The sequence below is a fragment of the Aplidium turbinatum genome, chromosome 1 (assembly GCF_918807975.1).
Source record: "Aplidium turbinatum chromosome 1, kaAplTurb1.1, whole genome shotgun sequence".
In the NCBI taxonomy this organism is placed as follows: domain Eukaryota; kingdom Metazoa; phylum Chordata; class Ascidiacea; order Aplousobranchia; family Polyclinidae; genus Aplidium; species Aplidium turbinatum.
This window is the reverse complement of record NC_137472.1, coordinates 8,891,447-8,907,152: the sequence shown is the minus strand read 5'-3', so window position 1 is coordinate 8,907,152 and position 15,706 is coordinate 8,891,447. Positions and strand designations below refer to the sequence as shown.

Below are 15,706 nucleotides of genomic sequence, written 5' to 3'. Positions count from 1 at the left end.
TGTTTGTATGTATTGTTTGTATGTATTGTTTGTATGGATTGTTTGTATGTATTGTTTGTATGTATTGTTTGTATGTATTGTTTGTATGTATTGTTTGTATGTATTGTTTGTATGTATTGTTTGTATGTATTGTTTGTATGTATTGTTTGTATGTATTGTTTGTATGTATTGTTTGTATGTATTGTTTGTATGTATTGTTTGTATGTATTGTTTGTATGTATTGTTTGTATGTATTGTTTGTATGTATTGTTTGTATGTATTGTTTGTATGTATTGTTTGTATGTATTGTTTGTATGTATTGTTTGTATGTATTGTTTGTATGGATTGTTTGTATGTATTGTTTGTATGTATTGTTTGTATGTATTGTTTGTATGTATTGTTTGTATGTATTGTTTGTATGTATTGTTTGTATGTATTGTTTGTATGTATTGTTTGTATGTATTGTTTGTATGTATTGTTTGTATGTATTGTTTGTATGTATTGTTTGTATGTATTGTTTGTATGTATTGTTTGTATGTATTGTTTGTATGTATTGTTTGTATGTATTGTTTGTATGTATTGTTTGTATGTATTGTTTGTATGTATTGTTTGTATGTATTGTTTGTATGTATTGTTTGTATGTATTGTTTGTATGTATTGTTTGTATGTATTGTTTGTATGTATTGTTTGTATGTATTGTTTGTATGTATTGTTTGTATGTATTGTTTGTATGTATTGTTTGTATGTATTGTTTGTATGTATTGTTTGTATGTATTGTTTGTATGTATTGTTTGTATGTATTGTTTGTATGTATTGTTTGTATGTATTGTTTGTATGTATTGTTTGTATGTATTGTTTGTATGTATTGTTTGTATGTATTGTTTGTATGTATTGTTTGTATGTATTGTTTGTATGTATTGTTTGTATGCATTGTTTGTATGGATTGTTTGTATGGATTGTTTGTATGGATTGTTTGTATGTATTGTTTGTATTTATTGTTTGTATGTATTGTTTGTATGCATTGTTTGTATGCATTGTTTGTATGCATTGTTTGTATGCATTGTTTGAATGCATTGTTTGTATGCATTGTTTGTATGCATTGTTTGTATGTATTGTTTGAATGTATTGTTTGTATGTATGTTTGTACGATTGTTTGCATGCATCTACACTTTTGGCTTTTTAATCTTTGTCCATGTTTAAGCTGAGTTTTGTAAGAGCCATTGTCCATCACCTTTTTGTTCATCCATTGTCCACCACCACGTCTATTTAACATCTTGGAGCCTCTTGCTGTTAAACCTAAACACTTACTTGTTTCACGTTTCACTACATCACTTGTCTATCAAAATAACTTTCAATCTATTTTACCCTTTACGGTACATTAAATGTTACAAGTATGTTGTCCGTGCTTTCACAGCAATAAATTAACATTAAAAGAACTAGATTTGAGAAAGTATACATCCTCAGTTGTTGATCCATCATAAAGTAAACTTCCTGACTTATCACTGCTTTTAACTTACTGTCTTCTTCTGTTATGAAGCTATTGATGATGCTATTAATCCTTATAAGGTATCTGTAGAAGTTGTTAACTGTCGAGGTTAAGATACAGCAGTTAAATCTGATATCACATTCAGATCTAGCGATTCTATCATTTTTAACTCGGGTCGCATGGGAAAAAGTAAGCTGAGTTTTGTAAGAGCAGTTCCATCATTGATGACCGCCGTCTTGGCAAAACAGATAATGATGAGCTTGAATGCAAACACAACTATTTGTTCTCGTTTTGGAATTCGATAAAATTATGCCAGACCACCTTGTAGTTTAGGCTATTAAGTCCGTCGCTTTTCATTTTCGTACCAACATCTTTTAGAAGACCAAATCGTTGCTCATTTACTTCATTTCCTACATCTCGGTTGTGTGAAAACATCAGGTATCTAAAAACAAAACTAAAATAAAAACCTAAATTGGTCCACAAATAAACTACATAAGGCCTTCAGTTCACTTCAGTTCAGTTGTTTTTTTCATTTCTGACCATCACAGCAAAAAACAATACACGTCAAAATAGCAAAGGTCAAGAAAAAGGTAGAAGCGACAAAACTCGAACGTTAAAACATGCTTTTGACGGAAGTAAGTTATTAAGTTGAAAGAAATTTGGCACGGTCACAACACCTTCAGAAAAATTTAAGATAGAAAGGGAAATAAAAGAAAGTGTTATAAAAAAAAGTGAAAACAACAGCCAATCATTTTATAGCTTTAGCTGATATTTTGTATGAATAAACATTTCCTTGGCCTTGATCTAAACAATAACTATGTTACCAATTATACAAAAAAGTGTTCAATGTGAAGCGAAAGAGCCATGTAGGGCAGACTGCATCATAAACAATTAGCCTACTTTTCACTAATAAACTAAACAGAATGTTCTACTCTGATTGGGATTATCACAAGGTTCTGGAAAACATGCAAAAATTATAAACAAATAATGCTATTATATTTTACTGATTATTATATTAATGTTATAAGGCCTACCATATTTATTTTTTTTTAAGATTATTGTATTACAAATGTATAATTTTTGCATGCTTTTCTTCTTCTGATGATTCTTAAAAGAGTTAAACATTCTGGGAAGCTTTATTAGTAAATAGTAGTCACTGAATTGGATGTATGATCTAACTATGTAAGTACATGAACTAAATTATTTGCTAAATTACACCTTCTTGTGGCACCTCCAAATATTAACCAATTTGTTCGTTGCCTTCTTCCTGACCTTATTCGAGTCAATTCAAATCAACGGTAGGGTGATTGAAACATTTTCGTATCATTTTTGCTGATAAATTTTGGGCCTACACTATTGCTTGTACAAAACAATTTACCAGATACAACTACACAGCAACAGAATTATTTTCTGAAACAAGCGATCAAGGGTTAGGGTATTTTTAAACAAGCAAACGAGGTAGTTAGTATTTCTTATGTTAAATGTTATAATGAGATCAAACCTTGTACTAACTGATTTCCAATTAAAGTTTAATCTTGTTATTTTGAAATGTAAAGTAGTCGTGTGCATTTAATATTCACAATTTTATTATTTTTTATATAAATTTTATATAAAAAAATCGAAGAAACAAAACAATAACGCTGTTTGCATCCTTCTTAGCATCATTCTTTATATGGATGTAATCTATATTTGGAACTCACAACATTTTGTTTGGGCTGTTTAAAACAAAATATTTTGATTTGGTGGACAATTCTTTTTCTTGATTTCCTTTTTATGGCAACATTATAGAAAATAAAATATTTAACTGTGATTGACCATGTCGCTTCTTTACACAATCACACAAATCAACGAGTTAAATTAATCAAACAAATGATTAGCTTGTTATGTAAATTATCTATATGTTGCACCTGGACATTTTAATTGGGTATCTGATGACTTTCATTCCAACTGCACGGATTCTAATAAAAATTTCGTCATCTTCACCACCCCATCCCGAAAACTTGTTGGAGTAACCATTCACTTTTTCAAATTGCTCTTTAGTCAGCTCTGATACGCCACCTGCCGATAAAGTTGATAAATCCTCACAGCTTTTAGGAAAGTCAAACCAAGTCAACAAACGGTGATTTTCAAACTTATAATACTCATTTTTTTGTAAAAATGAAAGTAAGCTAGCAGGCTACAGTTAAATGAAATTCCAGAAATCAACTAACATCAACTTTTCAACAGGTTGGCCCAAAAATTCACTTACCAAAAAAAACCCCGTAGGGCATTTTATATTGAAATTTGCTCATAGCTGATGCAAGATGTCGTGGTTGCTTTGGACAACTGTACAAGACATTGTCGTTTTCCAATATCAGATCAACATCGTGGAACACAAAGCATTGAAAATCGTAATCTTTGATTGATTCCACAAAACCGACGTTGCCAAGTTTTCCTCGATTGAATTTACCCGTTTCAACCTAAATAGGACGAGGAACAATACAGACGTTCCAGACAACCACTTTATCTAGTCCATATCTAGTAAGGAACTGGACCAGAGAAAGAGGTTGTCTAAGATTTTACTGTACAGCAGATATAATTCTGGATAAAAATTTTACTCAATTACCATACTCAAACTGAGTTATAGCTACCGAAATCAATTTGTGAGCTCATAATTATTTTTCACATATTTTTACACTGACGTAAATCATTAACATTATGTTTCAATTAATCCAAAATGTATCAATGATCTGCCCATGCTCAGCCCACGTAATTTGTTGACCTGGAGTTTCTTTTTCAAATCATGAATCTAAAATAATCATTTAACAACAAATATCAAATCTCAACTTTCTGTCAATCGATAAACACACATCAGAAGTTTTTTCTATTCTACCTCCTGGCGATAAGAGCCTTGATAGATTGTTTGGAAGCTCATTTTGCCCATGTAAAATATACTGTTTTTGGGCAAAAATAAAATGGCTAGGACAGAAAAATACTTCACAAAGCATACAGCCTACTTGTACTCTTTAAAAACAAAACAATTAAACAAAATAAAAAGAAACAGTAAAGCTGCGTCGATTGAATTACACCCAGAGCTTTTTTAAATACAAGTAAACTTTTTTTTTTTAAAAAAAAAAAAAGGGGGGGGGGTCACGCTATGCCACTGCAATTCATCAATTACTGCTCTATCTGCAAACTTTAAAATGAAAATGCCGCTTACAGAAGAACACACATTTCAAATGCTATAAAGTCTAAGTAGAGGGAAGAATACGTCTGCTACCATGTCATAAGCACAATATTACGCAACAACGCTCATATAAAAAAGGGCTACACAAATTTGTTTCCTGCAGCATTTTTAGCAGCTTTTCTGTGATACGAAGCCGATACACTGTGAACCTAACGCACGATAACCATGGACACTATTTCACATTAATGAACATGACCACAATTTCAACATTTTCCTTATTTGTTTTCCGTCAACAAATGAAGTTTGTTTAAACTGAGTATTTTCACTTACTTGATTAATCACATAAATCCTGTAATCAAGTTGCTGTCTTTGCAATATCGGATGCATGTAGTGAAGAAAATAATGTAAATGGGTGTGTCGGTTGCGAAACGGAATTATTATTGCCACCTGGAATAGTTATTTTTGTAAAAAAAAGTAGTCACTAGACACAAGAAATCGTTTTAGCGTTCTAAACAAACAAAACCTTATAATTATTTCCTTGTAGATTACACAGTTGGCTATACAGTAAGTACAGAGATAGTGGTGATCATTATCACAATGCTGAATGTGTATCCATGGTAGAAGGTTGAAACTGAATATGTCAAAGGAAATTTTCAGTGATCTTTAGTTAAGATAAACTTTTGACAAGAAGGTCAAGGCTGGGTTGGGCAACGTCCAGGAAATGTGAAAAAATGAGATATGGAAGAAAATTATCATTAAAAATAAACGAAAAAGACTGTTGGAGCTGTGTGCGACCTGCAATGTTGTAACATACGTCAGCGAAGTATGGATATGTGAAGAATGAGGCAGACAAAAACGGATGAATGAGATGATGAATAGGAATGACGACAATTGTTGCTAGGAAAGAATCGGCCGCCACCAACTAGTCAAACGACTTAAATAAGATTAAAATGTTGCATTATTTTTAGCTTTTTCCATCTTTATTATGTTGCAAATTCAAACTATCATTAATATTTCAAAATGCAAAACAAATACAAAAAGTAAAGCGGTGTTTCACACGAAACACAGGCCAAGCTTTGCTTGTAAGCTTAACGTTTAATGTAAACGATTATTCTTCTTCTTGAGAAGTGAAGAAGAGGAAGATGAAGAAGAAGAAGAAAGAGAAGAATAATAATAAGAAGAATAAGATGTAAACGATAATATTGTTGCAATAAAATATGAAATTTTCTCAGTTACAGTAGATAAAGCGATGTTTCACAGAAAATGCAATGTTTCACACGAAAGTAAAGCGATGTTTCACACGAAATGCAGGCCAAGCTTTGCATGTAAGCGTAACGTTTAATGCAAACGATTATTCTTCTTCGTGATAAGTCAAGAAGAAGAAGAAAGAGAAGAATAAGATGTAAACGATAAAATTGTTGCAATAAAATATGAAACTTTCTCAGTTACAGTAGATTTCGTATTTTACCTTCCATCTGGCTGTACAGTTGGGTGGCTTATAGTGACCTCCATCAGATACAAGAGGATTTTCTTTTTCAATTGTTTCGTACAGGGGCGGGTCGTTTGTTAGCGGACTGGCATCCTTTCTCCCCTAACGGAAGACAGTGTTTCATTATTTGCAAAACTTCATTAACTTCCAGTACATCAGTGTGTAATTTAAATACATCTCGATTAAAATCCGGACTCCAAGAATATTTTAAGTCAATTGAAGAACAATAAGAAATTTGCAAACAACCCTGTGTTAGGCTATACTAAAACGACTGATGAAAGTGATTATGCTACATTTGGTCTAGATGAATCATGAACGTCATAATTTACTGCAGTAAGAATTTAGCAAGCATTATCTGCACTATAGCAGGTTGTCAACACATAATTCTAAACCCGATGCACCTTTAAATCAAATTCACAATGTATTTAACGGGACAACGCTTAACAAATCAGACATCTTGAATCTTGATTGCTATAAAACTTCATTTTAAAAGGAATACAGAGTATAAATTGATTTGTCTCGCTAAGTATGCCGAGTTCGCCGAAACAGTATAATATACAGTGTTGTACGTTGACGCCGGCAATTTGACAGCGTCATTTGACGGCGTCAACTTTTGTTGATGCTGAGGCTAGCGACGTCAATTTATTTTTTACTTGACTAAAGTGATAGCGCCGTCAACTATTTTGCCGATTTTAAGCGTCACGCGCTATGCGTCATTTTTTTGTTTTCATGAAAAATCTCGTTTCACAATGAGAGTTTCACAATGTATTCTGGCCAGCGCGACTCATCCAAATTACCGGCTTTCTGGAATACAAGCCGAAGAAGTTCGCCAAATGGTAATCACTCATATCGTGAGCACTATCGAGAACGAGGGATCAAATAGAGAAAGCGAAAAATCAATGATTGTCAGAGGTTGAAGATACTTTATTTCAAGAGCTCTACGCCCCTGAAAAGAGCGATGTTGATGCAGTGGACCTCGTCCTCGTTATAAGATTTATATAATATGCTACACCATCACAGCACGCTTGAAACAGTGATAGCCTAATTTTCCGAGAAAACGTTTTCAAGGCTTGTTTTTGAAACACAACACACCAATACCATTCAGTGTTGCTGTGGAACGCATGTTTTCAGTTGGAAAGGACATTATGCGTCCCAAACGCATCAGATTGTGGGACAAACAATTTGAAATGTTTGTGTTTCTACAAGGAAATAACTAATAGGCTAAGCAGCCAATTTCAATACAGTCTCAAAACATAATACCTGCTCTTTGTTTATAGCTATTGTTAGCATAAACTTGGTTGAAATACTTTTGTTTTGTGAGACCCTGGCTAAAATAGCACTAGAAATTAGCGCTGACGCCGTCAATTTCTTTAAGAGCTGACGCAGTACTTTACACCGTAATGTTTTTAGGCAATTTGCGCTGACGCTGACGCCGTCAATTTATTTCATTGACGCGTACAACACTGATAATATACAAACCATATTGATATGTCTTGCTCACTGAGACACTTTTAAAACCATATACAATAAATTTGAAAACGCTTACTTACTACAAGACCAGGTGGAGTTTTGGGGCATGAAGGCAATGAAACGATATTGTCTATAGAAAGTGGAATGTTCGGTTGTTTGGCGATTGTCTTAACACTTTGATTGCCAAGCCATTTTTGTAAAAAATTCCCAGGAGGCCACGTGAAAATCTGCAATTTTTTGTGGCTTTCGGTAAATTTTAGGCTTTTTTTACACCAGAGGCCATGGCATTCATACTTGAAAGCCATCATTATTATTGCCTTTTTATTCATATTAACGGTTATTGAAGTAGTTGCTATACTAAGATTGTATCTGTAGCCACAAACAACTGTTTGACTACGTTTACATATGGTATCGAAGGTAATACAAAGGCAACGTTTGAAATATTTTGACACATTTGCTGCAATTTGAGAAAAAAATTTGCCTCTTTTCTGCAATGTTATCATAACGAGGTTACCACAACTACTGAAATGCAAGTCATGTGATCTATATCACGCGTTCAGCGAAGCCTTATGTTGTGCAGTTCTTAAAATAGTTGCCTGTAGCATTATTTTTACTGTTGATTGTTGATATTGTGCTGTAATAAACCATTTATGTTTTTATTGATGGAAAAAAAAGTGATTTTTTACGATATTCTCAAACCAAGCAGGCCACGCTTTCATATGCCCATTAGAATTGCACGTAGTGGCTTGAATATGTGAATGACGCGGCTTTCAGTGAAACACAGTTGTTTCTGTTTGAACAGGTGTACTATTTTCCGGCTTAACTTTCTGTGATAGTACATTTGTTGTGGTCTTTGGTGGTATAGCATCTAGCGTTGTTTCTCGTGGTTAAACAGTTGTACGTTTCAGCAAGGCACTTGCGTTGTCCCCTTGTAAGGCATGATCCTCTTTTGTATTTAACAATCTTGTATCACAATTGTTGTCAGTGCAGTTTTGGTTGCTATTTTTTAACCTCCCGATAAACGTTTCTTTATCAAAAATTTTTTTATTGTTTGGAGAAAATGTTCGAGAAATAGGATTGCTTGAAAAGTGACTTGTCTTTAATCCTCTAGATAATGAAACCTGAAAATATAAATTTGTTGCGAAGGAGCGATCTTCCTGGCGTCAGCACTACCTGACTACTCAATATAGAACAGCGAGAGTTGTGTTTCGCAAAACATAGGCTACCGGTTTTTCCTCGACACTAGCCATCAAGACTTCTCCAAAAACGCGTGTTTTTCGGAAGTCGAGTGTAGTAAGAACTGACTGCTATAGACACGCGTTTCGCCCATGAGGCTGGGATCACCAGTATCGCACCACTAATTTGTGCCACAAAGTTGTCAACCGCTGCTTTTAATGCATATCCTTGGCGACAGTTAGTTTAGTTATTTTCTTTACAAAAAAGGTAAGAATTCAGTTAACTAACAAAATCAGCGGTTAACTATTAATGAACTAATTCTATTAATGAACTTAATTCATGAACTATGCTGGTTAATTGACTAGGAAAACTTTGTGTTTTTGCAAAATTTTCCTCAAATATACTCGTATATTTTTATATTTTTAATTCTATCTATATTCGTATATTTTTAATTTTATTAACAACACAGAAAAATGTGTTGCACTGTAGCAGCATCGCTTTCGATTTTTTTTACACAGTTTGCAAGTGCTTGTTTTTCCTCCAGACAATGCAGCAGCCTCGTTAGCTGTTGCAGACTGCTGAGTGAAATGCGCTATAAAATCACATCTGATGTCCTTAGCCATTCCTATAACTTTGGCTATTATAAATAAACTCAAACGATTTTCACCTAACAAACTGAAAAATGCTGCAAACTTTGCATTTTTTTCTGATACGACCTAATACGGCTGCAGCGAATAATCGAATTCAATTGATAACTGCACTGACATTACTTTTTTTACAACTTACAAGCGAGATCAATTTCCTGGTAAATACCTGAAAACAACGTTATCCTCATCTACCGAACAATTGACCAGTGCTGTCGTTCTAGCAGTGGTAGTTGTTTGATGCTGCTACAGTGCAACACATTTTTCTGTGTTGTTAATAAAATTAAAAATATACGAATATAGATAGAATTAAAATTATAAAAATATACGAATATATTTGAGGAAAATTTTGCAAAAACACAAAGTTTTCCTAGTCAATTAACCAACATAGTTCATGAATTAAGTTACAGCAAAAGGTAAAAAAGCTTTGAAAATTACAATATGATGTAGCTTTGCATAATCTAACAGTATTAATTGGGCGTTCATAGCCTACTCGGTTAGTTAAGCACCTAACTTTACGATCGAAAAAACTACATGCCCAAGATCCAGTGGCGCTGGTTCGGCTTACGGGGTGTGTGTTTGAGCAACGCATTTCAAAAACAGCTGTCTGTTTTATTTTTTATTCTTCAAAATAGTTGTGTTATTTTGAGCCAGCTGTTTTGTTGTTGGTCAAAGTGATTATGTCGTAAGCAATAAATAATTGAACCAAATATAAATTGTCAGAAAATATTGTAAATACAAATTTAGTCTCTCGCGAATAAGTAGGCCTACGATGGAACTTTCTAAGACATTACATTACAAAAAACACAAAAAACAAAGACAAGTCGTACAATTAATAAAAATAAGGCGACAAGGTAATTTTGATTATCACCGAAGCTAGCTCTGGCATTTTTCAAAAGCGTAATTTTTTACCCAATATGCACCACATTGACAGATTTTGTAGAAAACTAAACGCTATTTCAGCATATTGACAAATGACACAGCTTGTTTCGGTGATAGCAAAGATTATCTTTCCGTCCTATTTCTAGGCTATTATTTGTACAGTTTGTCCTTAGATTTTTTAGTGTAGCGTTTATGGGTCTTGGGGCCAAAATAATTTTGTGGCCCTACGGGCAAGAAATCTGTGATAATATAGTGTGCATTTTCACTACATCGATATGAAAATGTGGTTCACTTCAATAGACATTTTGAAAAAACCATACCAATATATGCTAAGCCAAATGATAGCAAACACAGGTCTATTGGGTCATAGCTACACTTCTGCTCGGATTAAAAGCCAAAATTATTAAAGATTTTTAATAAGATAATTATTGCAATGGTCATGAACAATGTGGTCATTCAACCCAGAGCTTGTAGCACACAATACAAGCTAGCATGAAAGTTTGGCATGCTTAAGTTGACTTAATTTTTCTTACAAATTCGAACTAGAATTGACAAATTAGGAGATTAAATTTGATTAACTACATTTAAAAGCAATTTTTCCTTAAAATTGCAGTTATTCAAAACTATACGCACTTATCATTTTCAACTACGTGGCGTAATAGAGCAAAACAATTTGGCAGTGCAACAAAAATTGGTTTTAACAAAAAGAACATTCCAACACTTTTACCAAGCGGTTATTATGTTTTGCTTTGGAGATTCAAAGCATTCTATTTTGTAAGCTCATGCACATATAATGTAACCTGACTGCCAGATACTACAGGGGCACAGCAACACTAGGCTACCGATTCCACTTAACCATATTGTAGCCTACCATCTGTACTTGCTAACAATACTTACACATACAACTATTTTAGTTAGCTTCAAGTGACTCTACACTAAATGATTTACAAAAAAAAAAAAAAAACATTGACCGAACCATATTTCAATACCAGAAAATACAGGAAGTTAAGTTAACAATCACAAACAATTACATCACAAACGAAAACAATACTAGATAATACTGAGAGCAAAGAGCATGCATGCCATAAATAACTACTAACAACGTACCGAACTACAAACATTAACTAAAGAGCCAAAAAATATTGACTAAAAACATTGAATAACAACCACACCCCTGACACCCCCAAACGAAAAGAATACCTGTACTAGAGAACAACCTACTAGAGAAACCTAAAAGCAAAAAACGTGCATGCTAAAATTAACATTGCACCAAGCCACAGACATTGAATGAAGAGCAGGAAGACATTTAACTAAAAAAACATTGATTAATAACCACACTCCTAAACAAATTAATACTAGAAAATATCTTACTAGAGAAAGCTAAATAGAAAAAACATATATTCTAAAACTAACTACTAGCATTGTGTCGGATTGAGTATGTCAATGTCAAACATTGAGTAAAGAGCCGAAAAACCATTGATTGGAAAAACATTGACTAACAACCACACCCCCAATCTCTTCGATATAAAAAAATACTAAAGAATCTAAAGGAAGACTAATAAAGAATACTAAAGAATACTACTAAAGAAAGAATACTAAAGTGTTGGAACACTGGAACGGCAATCGAAAGGGCGCCGGTTCGACGCCGCTCAAGAGCATACGGCTGTGTATGTGGCAGGACACTTAAAGGCATGCCTGAAGGTGGACACGAAGATTGGCTTCCTTGCCTTCCCGTGCACTTAATCTAAATCTTCAACCACCGGGTGTAAGCCTGGATACGACAAACAAAACTAAAGAATGGCCTATTAAAGATAACTCAAACCAAAGAATATAAATTCTAAAATTAAATACTAACATTGTTAATTAATTTAACTACCACAAGCATTGAATGAAGAGCCAATGAAGAGCCGAAAGACTATCGACTGAAAAAAAAACATTGACTGACACCGCAACCACACCTCTAATGTCAGCGACAGAAGAATTCTAAACAATACTGAGAGCAAAGAACATGTATACTAAAACTAACTACTAACACTGTAATATCTGCGCCAGTTGCCAACAGTAATAACACATAACCGCTCCATTCAAATCAGTAGTTTATTACAAGTGACGCTGCAACCAAACAACATACGAAAAAAAAATATTGAACAAACCACACTCCTATCAGAATGAAAGTTTAAAACACTACTGTAAACACTTTCTTAACAAAACATAAAAGCTTGTTATCTGTGGGCCACCTGAAATGGAGAGCTCAGGAGCTGGGCCTCCTGAAATGGTGGGCCTAGCTCCTGAGCATAAATACACCTAGAACTACCACACTGGTCAATCGACCGGTATAAGGTACTTAGCAAATTTTATTAACAATACAGAACAAATATGTTCCACAGTTGCAGCATTTGCTTTCGAGTTTTTGTTTTTTGACACAGATTCAGATTGCTGTGCCAGTTGCAAGATGATTGGTATGTAGGGACTCGTTTTGTCGTTATGTGGTGCACAACAACTTTCCTAATTACCAGAATAAGTCACAGCTGATGCCCTGTGTCTTGCTGATATCTTAAGCTATAACAAATGCATTCAAGCAAATTGTATTCACCAAATTAAAAAATGATGCAAACTTTGCGCTGTTTTCAGATGTGACTTCATCTGACTGCAGCAAATAATTGCACTCACTTGAAAACAGCTCTAATATTGGCTTATTTGTAAATCACAAGCGAGATAAATTCCCTGGTGAACACCTGCAAAACAACGATACCCTCGTCTACCAGTCAATTGACCGATACTGTCATTCTAAGTGTAACAATTTTCCGGTAGACTAATAAAACTTTTCTGCTTTTGTGAACCAACCCAGCAAACTGTCCACTTGAGGCAGTTGACCGTCTCTTATCATTAAATCAGTCCTGTTACTCAACGTAACAAACAGTATACCAGCCTCATTTTTGTAATCACAAATTGATTTCGCAATCGCAGCATCCTCAGTATGATCATGTCAAAATTTCTAAAACTAATAAAATTCTAAAAAAATTTAGTATGATCATATTATAACTTGACATGATCATACTTAGGGTGCTGTGATAGCGAAATCGATGTGTGATTACAAAAATTGCAAACTGTTTGTTGCGTTTAGTAACAGGACTGATTGAATTTTCCGGTAGTTTCAAAGTTAAAACCTTCGTAAAAATGGTAATTGTTAACCAGCAACGTTTGGAAAGCTGTAACTAGTAAAGATTAAAAGATATTCAAGATTAAAATTGACCTATTTCGAAATCTCACACATCAAGGACCAAAATATCTCAATAAATCCAAGTAGCCTTCAGTTCACTAAAGCAGCACCGGTAGTAAACTGTTTTGTGGTATGGAACATTTCTTTATGTTCTGCCGAGTTTTTTTTTTTTAATATGATATCGACTAGTTGCTCCGTCGCTTTTGAGTGAAAATTGCAAAACACCAGTAGCGACGGAGTTCTGCATTGAAATGTCTCTGTAGCCTTTCTGTAGCCTACTAGGTGGTAAGTTGGGGGCACACAAGAAGACGGTCCGCTTTTTGGGGCTTGATACCACAGATGCATGGAACTGAGCCCGTGTTGTAGCTCACTTTACCATTGTAGATTTAGTACGGCCAACACCGATTCGGAGTCGATTCAAGGTTTTCCACTTTGTTCAGGGGGCGATTGCTCTTGGGAGAAAGGACTCTGATGATGAAACCTTCATTTCCCCGTGTGATGAGTCATTTTTGAATTATATTGCTTAAGCCTTGCTTCCTTTTTTGCTGAGATTAGTGGCTGAACGTGTGTTAAAGAGAAGTTTCTTGATTTAAACCGTGTGTGTGCAACATTTTTTCCATAGGGAGGGATTTTTCTAATTTCCATATAGAATCTTTCATCACATGTTTGCTTTAGATGTCAGTCAGTAACATCTCGTCTAATGTCCGGTGGACATTAGAAGGCCTTAAACGGATTTAAACAAAATGCAGGCTTTTTGTGTTATCCATAAGTGGCAATGCTTTACTGTCATGTAAGCGTGGTATCACGTTGTTCATATTTCAGGTCAACGCGTTTCAACAGTTCACCTGATAGTCTTTTACAAAACACTAGTTGGAAGTTTTTAAAGTAGGTAGGCTAGTAGTAGTACATGAGGATTAAACACTTTTGATTCTTACCTGAAATCCATAGAGCACTTCTGTCACAACGGCTAAGCAAAAGAGCATTAGAAATGCGTATTTTTTGTTGGAAATAAAGTGTTGAAGATTTCGTAGAACTCTCTTTGAAATCAAGCTTTCTTTGAATTGGGCTTGTTCCATATTATCAAGTGAATAATATCTTTTTTTTGTTAAAGTTCACATAATTTCATGTTAAAATAATATTACACCTTTTCTAAATAGAAAAATAAGTTGATTACAAACTGCTTTGTAATTTCAACCGTTTTCATTAGAACCAAGAGTGTGCTAATTTTCTCATGACGTATTTTATTTGTTTGATGGTGTATCTGCGCAGTTAAACTATTTTGAGCAATGAATGCGTTTTTATCCAATCTAATCTATTGCTTAAAGCTTCTTATCCGTGCTAGCATCACGGTTGGTAGAAAACGTATTGCAGTAGAGATAACGACCGTCAACCCTGATACTTTACCCTTTTTGCTGGAAACTGCGACATCCCAAAAATCAAATATATTTTTTACGATGATTAAACGTCTGCAGCATAGGAAAACATAAATGACTTCTTAGCAGAAATATCTTTCAGCTCAGCAACGTCAGCGCTTTTCTTGAACTATTTATGTAAACTTGATAAAAAAAAACGTTCAATAAGCTAAAATAAACGATAAAGCGTATTTTTTTTCACATATGCATTCTGTAGTGCATAACCAAAGATTAGCTTGTTTAACAGCACGTTGCTTGGCCGATATTCATATTTCGAATGTAAACAAAAAATTTCATCTTCATACCCAAGTTACATTTCTGCTGTGGTGTGGAGGTCTTCGCTTCTTTTCACCACAACCTAAAATCTTGTCGTTGAATTTTCTTAGTAAGGTATTCTAAACAGGCAAGATAATCTCCGATAACAGCAGCTTACCGGTTTACTCTGTAAAACTGTTGAACTAATTAATATTTAAAGTTTTGATTTTGTTTCGGTGCATATAAGTCATTTAATCATTTTTCGCTGTGAAAATCACAAACAAAGATTTACTATCCAGAATACAAACCAACATGGAAATTCTACAAACAATTAAATCAAGAAAATTGAAATATTTTGGCCACACGATTCGCAATAATTCTATTCAAAAACAATTACTAGAAAGAAAAATAAACGGCAAACAAAATAGGGGCAGACCACCAAGAATTTGGACTAAGGATATTGAAGACTGGTCAGGACTTAATTGCAAAACTGCAGTAAAACAATCTCACAACAGAGAAACGTGGCG

At 34.1% G+C, this 15,706-nt stretch overlaps 1 protein-coding gene across 1 annotated transcript; it reads right to left on the bottom strand.

The window, feature by feature from the left end:
- Positions 1 to 1,179: 1,179 nt before the first annotated feature.
- On the bottom strand, positions 1,180 to 14,588 carry LOC145772784 (beta-1,4-galactosyltransferase 2-like). The gene is made up of 8 exons (XM_082584691.1): positions 14,448 to 14,588; positions 7,671 to 7,817; positions 6,100 to 6,222; positions 4,962 to 5,078; positions 3,714 to 3,924; positions 3,373 to 3,523; positions 1,787 to 1,907; positions 1,180 to 1,275 (listed from the first exon to the last, which is right to left on the bottom strand). The coding sequence occupies exons 1-8, from the start codon at positions 14,586 to 14,588 to the stop codon at positions 1,270 to 1,272; spliced, it is 1,017 nt and encodes a 338-aa protein (XP_082440817.1). The 3' UTR covers positions 1,180 to 1,269.
- Between the last annotated feature and the right edge of the window lie 1,118 nt (positions 14,589 to 15,706).

Excerpts from the sequence above, each read along its gene's own strand:
- LOC145772784 (XM_082584691.1), bottom strand. The coding sequence starts at position 14,588 with ATGGAACAAGCCCAATTCAAAGAAAGCTTGATTTCAAAGAGAGTTCTA. Across the intron at positions 6,223-7,670 it reads AAACTCCACCTGGTCTTGTA|GGGAGAAAGGATGCCAGTCC; the intron begins GTAAGTAAGCGT and ends GTCTTCCGTTAG. Across the intron at positions 3,524-3,713 it reads GCCCTACGGGGTTTTTTTTG|GTGGCGTATCAGAGCTGACT; the intron begins GTAAGTGAATTT and ends CTTTATCGGCAG.